Source organism: Saccopteryx bilineata, chromosome 7 (assembly GCF_036850765.1).
Source record: "Saccopteryx bilineata isolate mSacBil1 chromosome 7, mSacBil1_pri_phased_curated, whole genome shotgun sequence".
Classification (NCBI taxonomy): Eukaryota; Metazoa; Chordata; class Mammalia; order Chiroptera; family Emballonuridae; genus Saccopteryx; species Saccopteryx bilineata.
The window spans coordinates 59,231,258-59,248,816 of record NC_089496.1 but is presented as its reverse complement, the minus strand read 5'-3'; the positions used below and the strand labels follow the sequence as shown (position 1 = coordinate 59,248,816).

The window sequence follows — 17,559 nt, the reverse complement described above, 5'->3', positions numbered from 1 at the left end:
AGCCCGTTTCTGGCTCCTGTTGGTAAGTATCCCTCGGGTTATTTAAAACAATATTGCCAGCATCCCGGGGACTGTCCTGTTCCGGTAGCAGCAGGAGGGATACAAGAAGACCTCACCTCCACTGTGTCCTTTGTCTGAGGCAGGCACCCTGGACATCTTTCCCTGTATTAGATCTTATTTCATCTCCTCAGTGACCCCGTAGGAAGGTGTCCTCTTCACTCTCAACTTGCAGATGTGAAAGTTAAAATAACTTGCCCAGGCTTTGGCGCTGAAGAAGTGGGGCCCTGGCCATTCTTGGCTTCCGTTTTGAGTGTCTCTGGAGATTCAGCACCTGGGACAGCACCTGAAGATACCTCCTTAGGGGAGACCCACTTCTACCCTAGAGAGCAGCAGCAGGGGTGGGGTGTGGATGTGACTGTGGTGCCTCGATGAAGTTGGGTTTGTACGGACAGGCATGGAGGGTGAAGACCCTCTGTTAGATAGATGCCAACCTCTGTCGTCTACCTCTGCTCACGTTGTCCCCTGCGCTGCCGTCCCATTAACCATTGACCTGGGGACAGACGTAAGCCCTCCCTGGGCAGAAAACAAGAAACTAGGGATGGCCAAAGCTTAAAGATAGAGAGGCAGACCTGGCCCGTGGCTCAGTGGATAGAACGTCGTCTCTATCCTGGCTTCACTTCCTGGTCAGGGCACATGGGAAAAGCAACCATTTGTTTCTCTTCCCCTCCCTCTCCCCTTTTCTCTTCCCTCTTCCCCTCTCGCAGCCAGTGGCTCAGTTAGTTGCTTCAAGTGTTGGCCATGGGCACTGAGGATAGCTTGGTTGGTCCCAGCACGTCAAGCTCAGGTGCTAAAAATAGCTCAGTTGATTGGAGCATTGGCCCCAGACAAGGTTGTTGGATGGATCCTGGTCGGGGCGCATGCAGGAATCTGTCTCTCTATCTCCCTTCCTCTCACTTAAAAAAAAAAAGAAAGAAAAAAGATCAAGATCAAGAAGCATTTCAATTAAAGTATCATCCTCCTGTGAACATTTCCTTGCAATGAAGACCAGCGCCGTTGCTTAAAGACACCAGATCCAGGTTGTTCTTTAAACGGCACCTCCCCTCTGAGACCACGTGGCATGTACAGCACCGTTGTCAGGATGTGTCGTGTAGCATTCTCGTTCACCTCTGGGTAGAACAGGAAACCCTCCTGCTTCTCAGGGCTTCTGGGACTGGTGGGCTATAAGGGTGCCAGACACACCCACCCCCTGTGACTTCTCATATTATTTCAGTCGTGATTTCTTCTTACGCCCTCGGGCTGCGTGCTGTATTTCATTTTCTGCAGCTGTCCGCTTCTGCTAGATTTCTCTCCTTTGACTTACATTTTGGAACACTTAACTATAGAAAATATTAGATATCTAGACATGCATCTGGAATGGTATAAAAAGCCCCCACCCTGCTCCCATGACTGGCTTCTATAATTATCAGTCCACAGCCAGCGTGGTTTTGGTTTGTTTGTTTTTTTTGTATTTTTCTGAAGCTGGAAACGGGGAGAGACAGTCAGACAGACTCTTGCATGCGCCCAACCGGGATCCACCCAGCACGCCCACCAGGGAGCGATGCTCTGCCCCTCCGGGGCACCACTCTGTTGCGACCAGAGCCACTCTAGCATCTGGGGCAGAGGCCAAGGAGCCATCCCCAGCACCCGGCCATCTTTGCTCCAATGGAGCCTCGGCTGCGGGAGGGGAAGAGAGAGACAGAGAGGAAGGAGAGGGGGAGGGGTGGAGAAGCAGATGGGCGCTTCTCCTGTGTGCCCTGGCCGGGAATCGAACCCGGGACTTCTGCACGCCAGGCCGACGCTCTACCACTGAGCCAACCGGCCAGGGCCCAGCCAGCGTATTTTATGTATAACCTTGTCATCCCTTTCTAGATCGACGGCTACCCCAACATCCTATATTATTCCAAAACAAGTCCCCCAAGGTGTTGAGAAGCGTGTGACGATTTTCTAAATGTGTAGGAATTTGCTGGTTACCTGCCTAGCCCAGAGAGCATCATCCGTGTGGTTTCATCATTTAAGGTTTTTGGGGTTTTTTGTTTTGTTTTTGTTTTTTTGTGGGGGTTTTTTTGGTGACATGCTTGACAGCCCAAAAATACGATCAGCCTTTTGTACACATTCCTGTGTGCCCTAAACATAGCTTGTGGTTGTTGGCTCTCGAGAGGGAGTCCGTGTCTAGCTGTCCTTTAGGCTAAGCTTGTCAACAGCGTGTTCAAATCTTCGACTCCCTTCTTCTCAGGATGTCTGATTTTTGTGGCCATGACACACACACATCTGGTCGTCACCCGTCAACGCCCTTCGCCTCAGAGTCTGTGCCTTCTGACCGTGTCCCTGATGAGAGAATTTGCGGAGCACACCCCTTACCTGCCTTTGTAACGGTGTCTTTTCTAGGCCCCGACACCGCGGGTGTCCTCTGTGAACAGCGCGTTGCTGGGGTCTCCCACTCAGTCTTGCCGGCGGGCGGCTTCTGACGGAGCAGCTGCTGCCTTTACATTTAATTTAATTTAACGAGTGACGTAGTCAGGTTAGAGCCAACCCATCCCATCACTGTGCTTGCTCCCGGTTTTATATTTGCTTCCCTCCACTCTTGTGTATCGCCTTCTCTTGGGTTCCTTTTTTATTTAAAAACAAAAAACAGGGTTTTGAAATCTGTCGGGAAGGCGGCCGTTTCTCACCACCCCCACGGCTGCCGTCCTCTCCCGGACGGTCCCTTCCTCCTCCCCTGAGAGAAGCCGGGGGCCTCCTGACTCATCCCCCCGCCCCACTCCTTCCTCCCACTTCCCACCCCTCCCTCGGCCATCTGGCTCTCCAGGCTGCAGCCAAAGTCAGCCCTTCCCCACCGTGGAAGCTGCCTCCTGGTACGCCTCCAGTGGCCGCCCGGGCTCCTCCCCTCGTCCCGGGCCACCGCCTGTGGTGGGGCTGCAGGGGACCCCAGAGCCTGACCCCCTGGACATGGTGCAGGCCTCAGCTCGGACCGTCCCAGGCGCACCTGCCCGCCCGCAGTTCCCACAGGATAGGACCCCTTCTAGCCTCACGCGGGGCGAGACAGCCCCTCCCTTGCCCTCACCGCCCACCTCTCCCCATTTCCACGTCCTTTTCGCAGAATTACGTCCTTAGTGAGGCCTTCCCGCCCGCCCTGACCATCCTTGTAACAGGTCCTCAAACACACCTTCCCTCTCTGCCTCCTCCCCGGCCCCTGTTCCGGTCTCTCTTCCCCATGACACTGAGTCACACCCTGTCCTGCTATCCAGTGTACTGATGACAGGGTCAAGTGTTTGTTCCTCTGCCCCTCTGAGGAAGGGAGCCCCAGGAGGGGTTTCCGCCTGACCCGGGCATGGACCCCGTGCGTCTCAGGACCCGTGCGTCTCAGGACCCTGTGCGTCTCAGGACCCCTTGTGTATCAGGACCCCGTGCGTCTCAGGACCCCGTGCGTCTCAGGACCCCGTGCATCTCAGGGCCCCGTGCGTCTCAGGACCCCGTGCGTCTCAGGGCCCCGTGCGTCTCAGGACCCCGTGCGTCTCAGGACCCCGTGCGTCTCAGGACTCTGCGGTCAGGTCCACCCCATCAGCCAGCCCTCGGAGGTATCGCTGATCAAAGTGAGAATGGCCCTTCTGGTTGTTTGGAAGTTCTATACTCTTGTGGCTCTTATTTTAATGTCACCATAGAAGGAACAATGGGGCGTGCTTAATCAAAGTCTAAAGTTAGATTAGCCAGTAGTCGATCTTCTTCCCTGGATTTATAGGGGCCAGAGACACAGTGAAGATACTCCATTTACTTTGATTTTTTGTTTGTTGGTTTTTAAAATTTTTTATTTATTGATTTTGAGAGTGGAGGGGAGGGAGGAAGAGAGAGACACATTGATTTGTTGTTCCGCTTATTCGTGCGTTCATGGGTTGATTCTTGTATGCGCCCTGACCGGGGATCGAACCCGCAACCTTGGTGCAGATAGAGGATGCTCTAATCAGCTGAGCTACCTGGCCAGAGATTGTTGTGTTATTTTTAAGTTTTGTGGGAGTTTTGTTTTGTTTTGAGGAAGGTTACATTACCAGGGTGAAAATTCAGCTGTCCTGTGGGAAACTGGATCTCCCATGTGGACGATGAGACTGGAGGGAGTGGCAGAAAGACAGGACCCCCCAGTCGTCTTCTGTGTAGAAATCAGCTGCCCCTTGCAGGCCCACTGAGCCCGCTACACCCATCTCTTTCCACCCCAACAGCCATCTAGCCAGGTAGCCAGAGATAGACCAGTCACCCCCTGGCCCCCACGCACGCGGACAGTGGGGTGATGGGTCGGGACTCCAGAGCCCACCATGCCAGCTGAGATGCTATAGGATAGGAGAGCTTTCTGGGGGGGGGGGGAGAGGAGGGGGCGCTGAGCCAGTTACAAGTGGTCATCGGCCATGACTGATGGGTCAGCAGTCGCCGGGAGGCTGTTCTGGGCTGCAGATTGGGTCGGACTTACTGCAGCCCGGGCGTGACACGTACAGGGACGCACAAAGGAAAATAACGACTGTGGATATGGGATGTAACCAAGAGCAAGCCTTCTAGGAGGAAAAGGACCAGGAAGAAGGACCTATTTCAATAGAAAGAGAACATGTGTCCACTGCACTGAATCTGGCTGTACCCACACTATCTTACAGAGAAGTGTGGTGCCGTCAGCAGAGTCACCCCGATAAAGTGCCGTGGCCGGGAGTGTTTGTCCCGTGTGCCCCAGGAAGTCACAGAGCGAGTGACTTCTTTGTGTGTGTGTGTTTTTCTGAAGTGAGAAGTGAGGAGGCAGGCAGACCGACTCCCACAGGCGCCCCACCAGGAACCACCCGGCATGCCCACCAGGGGGCGATGGAGTATAAAAGATCCCTCAGGTCAGAGGCTAATACACAGGCTTGTTTGGGACTTTTCCAATCCAACTCCCATCCGTCCACATTTTTTGAAAGCGTCCTTACAGACGTGTAGCTGGGCATCCATCGAGGGTGCTACTGATCGCTCCCACTCGGTCTGAACTGCTTTTACTCACACCGGCAAACAGATCCCTGTTGTTGCTTCGCTGCAATAGGAGCCGTTCTAGCACCTGGGGCAGAGGCCAAGGAGCCATCCCCAGCGCCCGGGCCAACTTTGCTCCAATGGAGCCTCGGCTGCGGGAGGGGAAGAGAGAGACAGAGAGGAAGGAGAGGGGGAGGGGTGGAGAAGCAGATGGGCGCTTCTCCTGTGTGCCCTGGCCGGGAATCAAACCCGGGACTCTCACACGCCAGGCCGACGCTCTACCACTGAGCCAACCGGCCAGGGCCTCCTAATCTGAATTTTGACGAAATCCAGTTGATGACTGACTGTGCTTTGTGAAGGTCACCCAGCCCCAAGTCCTAAAGAGCTTTTCTCTATTGTCTTCTTCCCTCTAAAAGAGATTGGATAGCTCCGTGCTTCACATACCAATCTATGACGCGCATTGACTTCAGTTTTTATGGACCATGTGAGGTGGGGGCCTCTTGTCTGTTTTGTTTTGGGGTTTTTACTGACGTGTCTCCGTGCCGTTTCAACATTATCGATTAGTACATTGGGTATCTCCAATTTGCAAAGGATATCCCTTCATTGGGAAAAAAAAAAAAAAAAAGCTACGTGCCGGGACCAGGAAAACTGAATCTGAAGACAAAAACCAGCCCTCTGACCTTCACACGGCCGTATCAACATGCGTCGCTCTGCTCTGATTTTACAGATGCTGCGTTTTGGGCAACATCAAGGCCAGACCCTCTCCCCCAGCAGAGAGATCACAGCTCGCTGAAAGGTCAGATGATGGCTAGCCTTTTCTTAGCAATAAAGCATTTTTAATTAAGGTACGTACATTTATTTTTGCACATGACTCTGTTGCACACTTAATAGACTACCGTACCGCGTAAACATAACGTCCCTATGCATCGGGAAACCCAAACAAACAAACAAACAAAAAATCACGGGGCGGGCTATATTGGGATATGTGCCTATTGCCGTGGCCTGGGATCGAACCTGCCACCTCTCAAAGCGTGCCTGCGCACCAGAGCAGGTCACAGTTTCAGCTGGTAGCTGCTGCAGTGTCTGAACTGAGCCCAGGCTCACGAACATCTGCAAGCCGTGCTCGCAAAAAGAAGGGTAAGAGGGGGCTGGTGTCAGATACGGAAGGTACCAAATCAAAACAGAGCCCCCAACAAAGAAATACGTAGGAAATCTCTGAGAGCAAGTGGAGGTTTTGCGAGCAGGTTGAGATCATTGATGTCTTTGAACTCAATGGGAGAAAAGGGCAGCGTGTTTCATCCGTATCCAATACTAACTGATCGTGTTGAAATGGCGTGGAATCAGGGTGCCAACAATATGGCATCTCCATGCGAGTCGATCCCAGATGGGTTTTAAGTCTTCATGTGGGAGCACAGAGCCAGACTGTATAAATATTAGAGTTTAGAAGACCATCCGAGGAGGCCTTCTGAAGCCAGGCAGGAATCCCAGGCCGATAGATGGCTCGGCTGGTTAGAGCATCATCCCCAAAGCACAGAGGTCGCTGGTTCGATCCCTGGTCAGGGCATATACGGGAACAGATCGATGTTTCTGTCTCTCTCTCTCTCTCTCTCTTCCTTCTTCTCTCTCAAATCAACAAAATAAATACTTTTTAAAAACTAGATCGGCAGATTTGGCTTCATGGTACTATTTAGTCCAGTGGTTCTCAACCTTTCTAATGCCGTGACCCCGCAATACAGTTCCTCATGTTGCGGTGACCCCAAACCAAAAAATAATTTTGGTGGCTACTTCATAACTGTAATTTTGCTACAGTTATGATTCAGAATGTAAATACCTGATATGCATCATGTATTTTCCGATGGCTTTAGGCGTCCCCACCAGGGTCGCGACCCACAGGTTGAGAACCGCTGATTTAGTCCATTTTCTTTTGTTCTTTTATATACCTGTTTATGCTCTTGATGTCATGCCATAAACGTGGTTTTCTCTTATTTTTTATTTCACTTCCTTGGTGTTTCTCCATGGCATATAAAACTAAAAAAAAAAAAAAAAAAAAAAAAGTAATTCCAGTGTCTCTACATGTCCCAGTTCAGCCACATGCTATCACTTGTTTAAAAGTGGCAATTTTTTTTTTTTTTTTAAGATTAGGACTTAACAGCTTTTAAACAAAAGTTGCAAGTCTTTGAAATTAGATCCCAAAAAAGTAAAGAGCAATCCAGATGATCTCTGGGTGGTAACACGCAAGACACATAGTAGCAGCATATGGTGTGGCTCCGAGGCTGAGGATGAGGTGGTTGAATGCCATAGGGCCCTGGCTGGTGAGCACCGTGAATAATAGAGAGTCCTCCCGGAGCACCGAGGTCGTCAGTTCCAGCTCAGGACACATACAAGAAACAACCAATGACACAACTAAGTGGAACAGATAGTTGATGCTTCTCTCTCCCCCCCTCCTCTCTCTCTCTCTCTCTCTCTCTCTCTCAAAAAAAGAAAATAATAAGACCTTCTGCTCTAATATGTAATCCAGTGGGAGAACAATGTTTCATTACGTTATTAGCATCCTTTCGTATAAATCAGGAAGAAAATTGGTGGGCTCATTCTCCTCCGCACTGACGTGGATAAGAGGATGAAATAACTCATTCCGAGGACCAGATACCGCTTACAGGTGTGCAGCAGCAAAAATTCGTGTGTGAAGCAAATGACACAGCCAGGAGGTTTTTTTGTGATACTACTCCCGGGAATTTTCATCAACACTTTTTTTTTTTTTTTTTTTTTTTACCGTTTTCTTCAGATACAATTGTGTAGCACATTGTATTAGTGTCAGCATGATGATTTGAGTCTACCTACACTGAAAACATTATTGCCATTCAGTTACCATCCCTCCCCTGACATTGTCACAATTTCTTTGTCTTGCTTCCAGAAATTCTAAGATCTACTTACTCTCTTAGCAACTTTCAGACACACAAGAATACAGTCGTGTTAACTGGAGTCAGCATGCTGGAGGAGGCCTCCTCAGGATGTATTTATCTTCTGACTGGGGGGGAGTTTGTACCTTTTGACCCATTTCTTCCATTCCCTCAACCCTGCCTCTGGGAACCATCTATCTGTTCTCTGTATTTATGAGTTTTTGGTTTTGTTTTTTTTGTGGGTTTTTTTGGATTGCATGTCAACACTTTTTTAGGAGTTTTAAGAGGAGGCCTGCACATTTGATTCTGCAAATGTGGGGGGGGGGGGCGTCATTCCCATATCACGTCCTGTTCTAGAACAGGTGACCAGGGAGAGAGGGCTGCGTCCCACGAGCAGTCACAACGTGCTGTGGTGTTGTGGCCGGAGGCCAGCAGAGCTTCCTGCCTCGGTTTGCCTCCAGGTGGAGTTTTTGCGGAGAATACTAGAGACAGGATCCATCTGAATTTTTGAAATGCATTTTTTGGGAGGGAAAAAAGCATAATGGGATAATGAAATGTACACACACACACAGGACACACACCAAGCAAAAAAGCTTCGTTTGGCTCAGAAGATGTTGGCCCTCCTCCCGAAAGTCGCTGACCTGCTGTTGATCTTGGAGAAGTCGCTTCCCGTCAAAGTCCGAGTTCTCCGTTGGCCAGATGAAGGTGTTGGAGCCGGGGTTGGTGTCGAAGGCCCTTCCGGGCCAGAACACTCTGTGTTCCGTCAACGCCTCGTGACCGTCGGGTGCTAATGATGGAAAAAAAAACTGCAGGCCGGGTGCCACTTTTGTGGGACGGGCTCCACCTTGGTCCGTGACCATTCCCAAAGGGACACATTATCTGTTTGTCGTTTCGTGGAGCCCAGAAACGGGTCTCTGGTGGTCACAGCTCTGTCTCCCTTCCAGCCTCGCCGCTTCGTAGACGCGGCAGGACAGGTGTGCCAGCTCACCCACGAGGAGGAGGGTGACGAGGGACAGAAGCTGTGTGCTGAATCTAGCTCAGTGAAATTCAATGCCCATGAGAAATACAACAATGAGTTCACATTGAAAGATAAAAGAAAAGAAAGAGGCCCTGGCTGGTTGGCTCAGTGGTAGAGCGTCAGCCTGGCGTGCAGAAGTCCCAGGTTCGATTCCCGGCCAGGGCACACAGGAGAAGCGCCCATCTGCTTCTCCACCCCTCCCCCTCTCCTTCCTCTCTGTCTCTCTCTTCCCCTCCCACAGCCAAGGCTCCATTGGAGCAAAGTTGGCCTGGGCGCTGAGGATGGCTCCATGACCTCTGCCTCAGGTGCTAGAATGGCTCTGGTTGCAACAGAGCAACGCCCCAGATGGGCAGAGCATCGCCCCCTGGTGGTCACGCCGGGTGGATCCCGGTTGGGGGCATGCGGGAGTCTGTCTCTCTGCATCCCTGCTTCTCACTTCGGAAAAAAACACACACACAAAAAAAAAGAGCAAAGAAGCAAACAACAGAACAACCACAGAAACAGCCCTTTAAGCAGAAACAAAAGCCATGGCTTCCCCGTAACTTCCTGTGAGTTTTGGAAGCTGCAGTGAACCAGAAGGGGACACACGGGTCCCCACTCCTCGGGGCTCTGAGCTTTGTAACCTGTGGGCCAGATTGTGTCTGAAGGGTTGACTTGGCCAGAGAAAGGAAGTGGTTTTCTGACACTAAGGGAAAGAAGAACTCCCGGATATGCCATTGTCCTTGGCCAAAAATATAGATATATATGTATCTGTTGGGCAGTAATATTTTGAAAAGAATAGCTTTTTCCTGAACGGTAGGTCCCCGCAGTGCGTTTAAAATATTCGGGTCAACCACCTTGTACCCAGATGCGCTGTCACCAGACTTTATAGAGCACAGGCAGAGTGGAAGACGTGGCGTGCTTCCTACGGGCCCCGGGATTTTCAGAATGGTCAGCGAGCGTTGGCTTTAAATTAAAGTCTCCAGCTGCACACAAACCCCTGATGGGAGAGTCAGGCTGTCTTGTCTCTTGAAGGTCTGAAGCCAGACATTGGCTTCTCCTCTCTGGCTATGAAAGTCCTAGGTGGCCGGTTTCTCCAATAATAAGGCTTCCTATCTGCCTTGGAAGTCAACCTTTGAGCGTAGCCGCCCTCCCGGATGGTCTGAGCCACACCTGCCTGGAGGAGGCGCTGGCAGGCTTCTATTCTCGTGCCCCCACCTCACGAAACGTCACCCACGTACCAGCCTCGGATGGCTTCAGACTTCTCTCCTCGGCGGCTTCCTCCCCTCTCCCTCTGCCTCCACTGTTACTGGAGCTTCGTAGTAAGTTTCCTAAATGGAGAAGGAGGAGACCTCCACCTTCTTTCTTGTCCAGGTGCCGTCAGCCATGGGAGTCTCATTTATTGACCTGAGATGCAACCTCTTCCCATTCCTGTTCAGGAACTTGGAGATGTGACGGTTGACAAAAACTGGGTGTTTTTTTTTTGAAATAACCACTCCATGATTCCCTCTGGTAAATTTTTTTTTTTAAAAAAAGATTCAATAAGGGAGAAACAAGAGATATATAAATGATCGGCAATTAATTAACAGGCAGTCAAACACAGCCACGTATGTAATTAATAATATAAGCCATGAGGCTTGAGGCAATTGCTAAGAAATGGTTCCTGAGGAAAGGGGAAGCAATGGAAAGATTTAGAACCTGTTCAATGATTTCAACAAAATATAGCAGGAGCATAGGAAGGGAAGGGAATTATATTCAACTAATGGTCTTTTCCAGTTTGGAAATGAAAGGTTATATGCATTAATTAACTCTCACATTGGATTTTAAAATAAATATATATTCAGCCTGACCAGGTGGTGGCGCAGTGGATAGAGCACTGGACTGGGACACAGAGAACCCAGGTTCGAAACCTCGAGGTTGCCTGCTTGAGCGCGGGCTAATCTGGCTTGAACATGGGATCATAGACATGACCCCATGGTTGCTGGCTTGAACCTAAAAGTCACTGGCTTAAAGCCCAAGGTCTCTGGCTTGAGCAAGGGGTCACTGACTCTGCTGTAGCCCCCCAGGTCAAGGCACCTATGAAAAAGCAATCAATGAACAACTAAGTTACTTCAACGAAGAATTGATGCTTCTCATCTCTCTCCCTTCCTGTTTGTCCCTATCTGTCTCTCTCTCTCTCTCTCTCTCTCTCTGTCACACACACACACACACACACACACATACACACAAAGAATATTCATATAAGTGCTATAAACTTACTTGAAGTAAAAATAAGATCTATAACTTCTAAAAACTGAAGGTGGGCCCGTGGGTTGGGGAAGGAGAGGAAGGGTGTGGGTTCACTCTCGGGACCATCACAGGTGTATATTGACTATCTAACACCCCTTCGAAAATTAAAATATGACTATTTAGATTTTTCAAGTGTGGAAACTTAATTCTTAAGATGGGAATCTTAAATCCTCCCTCTTGAGAAAGTAGGAAGAGTGTCTTCTATCCTTGTGGTCTCTTCCAGGGCCCTCAGGGACGGCAGTCACGCACCTCCGCCGGGGGCGATGATGGCCCAGTGCCACCAGCAACGGTGCCATGCGCTCCCGGACGCCTGACGGCCGCGGCGTCTGAACCGTAAGTGTCCGGCGTGATAACTGACCTCGGTGGACACACCAGCATGCTCGCCGCCACACGTCGAGGCCACCAGCCTTGAGACTCTGAAGGCAGAACCTGGGTCAGACTCCAGGTGGCGTCCCCCACCGCGCAGAAGACAGAGCAGGGGCTCAGTTAATAACGGCAGATCACAGAAATGGAGGAAAGAGGGGATTCCATCTTGAGGGGAATGTCTTTCTCTCTCTCGGTGTGGATCCGGAGCAAGATGTTCCAGGGATGACCGGGGCGGCCCCTGAAAACCCCAGGGGCTTGTCTGAGAATCTGCACAGCTCCTTCCTCTCCTGTTATCAGAGACCCCTGGTGGGCCCTTCCTCGCTGGCCTGGCTTTTTCTAAAGTCACCATTCCCTTCACCCATCTCTCCAGTTTCGTGTTTGTGTTTACAAAGGGAATTCCCCGGTGATTCCCTTCTTCCTGTGGCTTCTCGTCCTGATCCTTCTACTTTCCATGTATGAGCTGGGGATCAGTTGAGCCACAAGTAACCGAATATCTGACCCGCTTGGCCTGAACAGATACATTATTTTGGATCAGGGACATGATCAGGAATCCAGAGTTGGGTGGGTCTAGGGCTGGTGCACCTATCCCGTGATCCCACCAGGCGTGGACTTTCTATTCGACCCACCAGCTTTGCACGTGAGGGCCGGTCTCCTGGCTTTCTGCCTCCCTGTCCCAAGCTGACAGCTGTCCGTATGGACCAGGGGTCCCCAAACTACGGCCCGCAGGCCACATTAGGCCCCCTGAGGCCATTTATCTGGCCCCCACCACACTTTTGGAAGGGGCACCTCTTTCACTGGTGGTCAGTGAGAGGAGCACATTGACCATCTCATTAGTCAAAAGCAGGCCCATAGTTCCCATTGAAATACTGGCCAGTTTGTTGATTTATTAAATATTGTATTTGTTCCCTTTTTTTTTTTTTTTTTTTTACTTTAAAATAAGATATGTGCAGTGTGCATAGGGATTTGTTCATAGTTTTTTTTATAGTCCGGTCCTCCAACGGTCTGAGGGACAGTGAACTGGCCCCCTGTGTAAAAAGTTTGGGGACCCCTGGTATAGACGCTTCTGCGCTTACGGAAGGCAAGAGGAGGGAAGGCAGCCTCCTGCCTCTGTCCGAGGGCGAGGGGAATAACATGCACTTGTCCTCTGATGTGCCCCCCCCCAGGTGGACAGGGCTAAAGCAGACCCTCGCCCGACCGAGGCCCCGGCACAGCGGCGCGTGGAGAGGAGGAAGAAGACAGTCTCCTAGTTGGTGCCATAAACATCAGGTCCAGTAACTTTCTTGTTTCTAGACACATCAAGCAAGCAAAAAAAAAAAAAACAACCATCTGAGTAGGGGCCTGGTGAGGGGGGTGCGTCAATAATGGACATCCCTCATTGTCCCCAGTCCCCAAGGTCTGCCCCTTAGAGGAGCTGTTTCCCTCCCGTCTTCCACGGCCCAGGGGAGCTCACCGAGGTTCATCTGGGGCTGAGGCGAGGCCAGCATCCCCGCTCCGAAGCAGGAGCCATGGTCCAAGGAGTTATTTCAAAAAGAAAGAACAGGACACTCCTCAGTAGCACAGATTTAACCCCCTCCCCCGACACACACACAGTGTGTTGATTGACCCCACCCGGACTTTATGCCAGTAGAAGATTTTCTCCATCATCTTCTCTGGGCTCAGCACGCTCCCTGCAGAGGTCCGGAGAGTAAATAGTTGGGAGTCTGTGGGCTCCCTCTTCCAGCCCCTGCAGAGGTCCGGAGAGTAAATAGTTGGGAGTCTGTGGGCTCCCTCTTCCAGCCCCTGCAGAGGTCCGGAGAGTAAATAGTTGGGAGTCTGTGGGCTCCCTCTTCCAGCCGCTCAACTCAGCCACATGCAGAAAAACAATCGCAGGCGATTTGTCCATGAGTGGGCAGGCGTGTCCGAGTCCAGTACCACTTGATTGATGAAAATGAGTGTGCACCACTCTGGAACCACGGGCCATAATTGATTGACCCCTTATCGATGCAAACACAGAAATGCGTTTGCATTTCTCAGCTCTGACGGGTATTCCCCAATGGCGCAGTGTGGGTCACTAGCAGGACACTCCCGCATGCCGTGTGCCGGCTGAGTTTTCCACCGGCAATGGGAGCTGGTGACGCCTGTGATCAGGGTACAGGAGGCCTGTTGTATCTTCCCAACTGGGGTTATTCTGCCACGGAAGTCTGACGTCCTTATGAATGCTGCTGGATGATTGGGCGTGGACCGTGACCATTCTCGGACGGGAGAGAGAGGGGCAGATAGCGCAGGAGTCCCCGTCCGCTAGTTTGGTATTTCAGTCGACTGTGGGTCTTTTCTAGGAGTTGAGTGAGGGCTGGGTGGGGAGTGGGGAGTGGGGAGGGGTGGAGGGGGCTGGTTCACTGCTAAAGGCGGGTTGTGGTAGAGCGGGCAACACAGTTGCACTGTCCACGTGTTTCTTTCGTGTCCACAACTTGGGAGAGGCTTAAAACTCCGGTAACTCATAATGAACCTCTCCAGTCGAGTCTGTCTTCTGTTCAGCCGGCATCGCTGGACCTGAGAGCGAGGTCAGAAGCACTGGGCTTGGTCATGGTTCTGTACGGAGGGATGGAACTGGACTCGGACTTTTACCTCAAGTGAAGAATCAGGCGGTGGTCTCCAGCCAGCTCAAGAACACGTCATGGCTGATGGGAAGGGCTCCTCCCCCGCTCTGGGGCTCTCCACGGGGGTCCCCAGGCACCCGGACACGCCTGTCACCTTGGCCCCTCTCGTCTCTTCTTGCAGATGGATGGTTTCTAGTCTGCTCCCCAACCCCACCTCGGCCGAGTGTTGGGCAGCCCTTCTACATGATCCTATGACTCTTGATATGGACGCAGTCCTGTCAGACTTTGTTCGGTCCACGGGGGCAGAACCTGGTCTGGCCAGAGACCTGCTGGAAGGTAAGCTGCCTCCTCGCCCTCCCACGACCCTCCTCTTAGCAGCCACTACCTGCCAGCTCAGTGAGAACAGGTAAGATGTCTTGTCATTCGACAACAGCGCTGGTGCTTGGACCCCTCTCAAAGTTTCTAAAAGCAGGCGTCGGTGAATGCCATCGTTTGTGCGAATCTTGACTTTATTTTGGGTACGGAATGGGTCATTCAGCTCTCCGCAGGAAGAAGTGCAGAAGGCATTTTGTGTTAAAGCTTAGAGATAAGTCAAAATCTAACTTTTTTTTTTTTTTAAGAAAATATAGTCAGTAGAACAGAAATTACAGAACATTTCAGAAACACTTGTTTGGAAGACCTGAGCCGCTTATCTCTGTCTTAGCTGAGAGACAAAAATGCTTCAAGCCAACGTTTTTGTGTGTGTGTATGGGGCGGGGGAAGCAACACCTGGTCACCACTAAAATTGATGGTGGTAATTCACAAGTAAGAAAGCAAAACTGATCCTCGGGCTTTTAGAGTCCGTATCATTTGCTACAGGAAAAATGTTCACACGTAGAAGAATGTTTTCCAATACTAATTCGGCTCTAATTACAATGGACTAAAAATTAACTTTAATTTCTGTCCCAGTCTCTTGAATGGATTTACTTTGTATCACTTTGAAATATGTGTGTGTGTGTGTGTGTGTGTGTGTGTGTGTGTGTGTGTGTGTGTGTAGTAGAAGCGCTGGGTAGAGCCAGTTATAACATCTTAGACAACTACATATGTGAAAAGAAAAAAGATATTTTTTTTTAATGATTCCTCTTTGCTTCAAATGTATCAACTGTCCTTGGTGGGAGTAGTTAGTACTGGGTCAGGCATTATAAGTCTCAATGGTTCCTTTATGCACTTGGGAAAAATATAAGTTATTATACATTTCTGTGAATGGTGGAGGTAGCTATTCAATCCTATTGAAAATTAAGAGCCACCATGGGAAGGCTCTGAGAAAATGGTGTAATCATCGCGTCATTTTTAAATTGGATTTATTGGGGCGACCCCGGTTAACAAAATGACACTGGTTTCAGGGGCTCAGCTCCACCAGACACCCTCTGTACCCCTCCCACGTCCAGTGTCCAGTCATCACCATTTCTCTTCCTTCTCCTCTCCTCCTCCTCCTGGCCCCTAACCCCAGCCAGCACCACACTATTGTCCCTCTCCATGAGTTTTTTCTTTTGTTCTTTTTGTCTTTTTTTTTTCTCAATCCCTCCACCCCCCTCTCCCAGCCCCTTCCCAGCCCCGACAGCTGTCAGCCTGCTCTCTGTGTAGGAGTCTGTCTCTGTTTTGCTGGTTAGTTCATTTTGTTCATGAGATATTCCACATAAGGAGTGAGATCATAGGGTACTTGTCTCTCTCTGACTGACTTACCTCACTTAGCACAATGCTCTCCAGGTCCATCCATGCTATCGCAAAAGATAAGAGTTCCTTCTTCTTTTTCATGGCTGCGTAGTACTCCATTGTGTAAAAGTACCGCAGCTTTTTTATCCACTCGTCTACTGATGGTCACTGGGCTGCTTTCAAATCTTGGCTATTGTAAATAACACTGCAATGAACATAGGGGTGCATATCTTCTTTGTGTGTGTGTGTGTGTGTGTGACAGAGACAGAGAGAGGGACAGAGAGAGGGACAGACAGAGAGATAAGAAGCATCAGTTCTTCATTGCAGCTCCTTAGTTTTTCATTGATTGCTTTCTCACATGTGCCTTGACCAGGGAGCTCCAGCAGAGCAAGTGACCCTTTGCTCAAGTCAGCGACCTTGGGCTCAAACCAGCAACCATGGGCTTCAAGCCAGTAACTTTTGGGCTCCAGCCAGCGACCATGGGGTCATGTCTATGATCCCATGCTCAAGCCAGTTACCCTGCGCTCAAGCTGGTGAGCCCATGTTCAAGCCCGATGAGCCTATGCTCAAACCGGTAAACCTCAGGGTTTTGAACCTGGGTCCTGTGCGTCCCAGTCCAACACTCTATCCACTGCGCCACTGCCTGGTCTGGTCAGGCTGGGGTTGCATATCTTTTTTTGAATTAGTGTTTCTGGTTTCTTTGGATAAATTCCCAGAAGTGGAATCGTTGGGTCATAGGCAGTTCCATTTTTAATTTTTTTTTTTTTTTTTTCATTTTTCTGAAGCTGGAAACAGGGAGAGACAGTCAGACAGACTCCCGCATGCACCCGACCGGGATCCACCTGGCACGCCCACCAGGGGCGGTGCTCTGCCCCCCAGGGGGCGATGCTCTGCCCATCCTGGGCGTCGCCATGTTGCGACCAGAGCCACTCTAGCGCCTGAGGCAGAGGCCACAGAGCCATGCCCAGCGCCCGGGCCATCTTTACTCCAATGGAGCCTTGGCTGCGGGAGGGGAAGAGAGAGACAGAGAGGAAAGCGCGGCGGAGGGGTGGAGAAGCAAACGGGCGCTTCTCCTGTGTGCCCTGGCCGGGAATCAAACCCGGGTCCTCCGCACGCTAGGCCGACGCTCTACCGCTGAGCCAACCGGCCAGGGCCCATTTTTAATTTTTTGAGGAATCTCCATACTGTTCTCCACAGAGGCTGCACCAGTCTGCATTCCCACCAGCAGTGCAGGAGGGTTCCCTTTTCTCCACACCCTCGCCAGTACCTGTCGTGTGTTGATTTATTGATGAGCGCCATTCTGACAGGTGTGAGGTGGTATCTCATTGTGGTTTTAATTTGCATCTCTCTGATGATTAGAGATGCTGAACATCTTTTCATATGCCTATTGGCCAACTGCATGTCCTCTGTGGAGAAGGGTCTATTCAGTTCCTTTGTCCATATTTTAATTGGATCGTTGGGGGGGGTTTGGTGTTGAATTTTATAAGTTATTTATAAATTTTGAATATTAACCCCTTGTCAGATGTATCAGTGACTATGTCCTCCCATTCAATGGGTTGTCTTTTCATTTAGTTGATGGTTTCTTGTGCTATGCAAAAACTTTTTAGTTTGATGTCATCTTCATTTGTTTAGTTGTCATTTCCCTTGCCTGGGAAGATATAGCTGAAAAAAATTTCTACAAGAAATGTTCAAGATTTCACTCCCTATGTTTTCTTCTAGGATGGTTATGGTT

General features: G+C 50.4%; 1 protein-coding gene across 2 annotated transcripts in view; it reads left to right on the top strand.

Annotated features, from left to right (window-relative positions):
- The window catches only part of OTUD7A (OTU deubiquitinase 7A), a 94,088-nt gene that overhangs the window by 46,837 nt on the left and 29,692 nt on the right, over window positions 1-17,559 (top strand). Inside the window, exons 2-5 of one of the 2 annotated variants that reach the window (XM_066239979.1) lie at window positions 5,738-5,855; window positions 11,417-11,526; window positions 12,723-12,825; window positions 14,317-14,471. In XM_066239979.1, the coding sequence (XP_066096076.1) occupies window positions 14,321-14,471 (151 nt within the window). In that variant the 5' untranslated portion in view covers window positions 5,738-5,855; window positions 11,417-11,526; window positions 12,723-12,825; window positions 14,317-14,320. The remainder of the gene's footprint in view (window positions 1-5,737; window positions 5,856-11,416; window positions 11,527-12,722; window positions 12,826-14,316; window positions 14,472-17,559) is intronic. The other variant, XM_066239980.1, reaches the window with a different exon arrangement.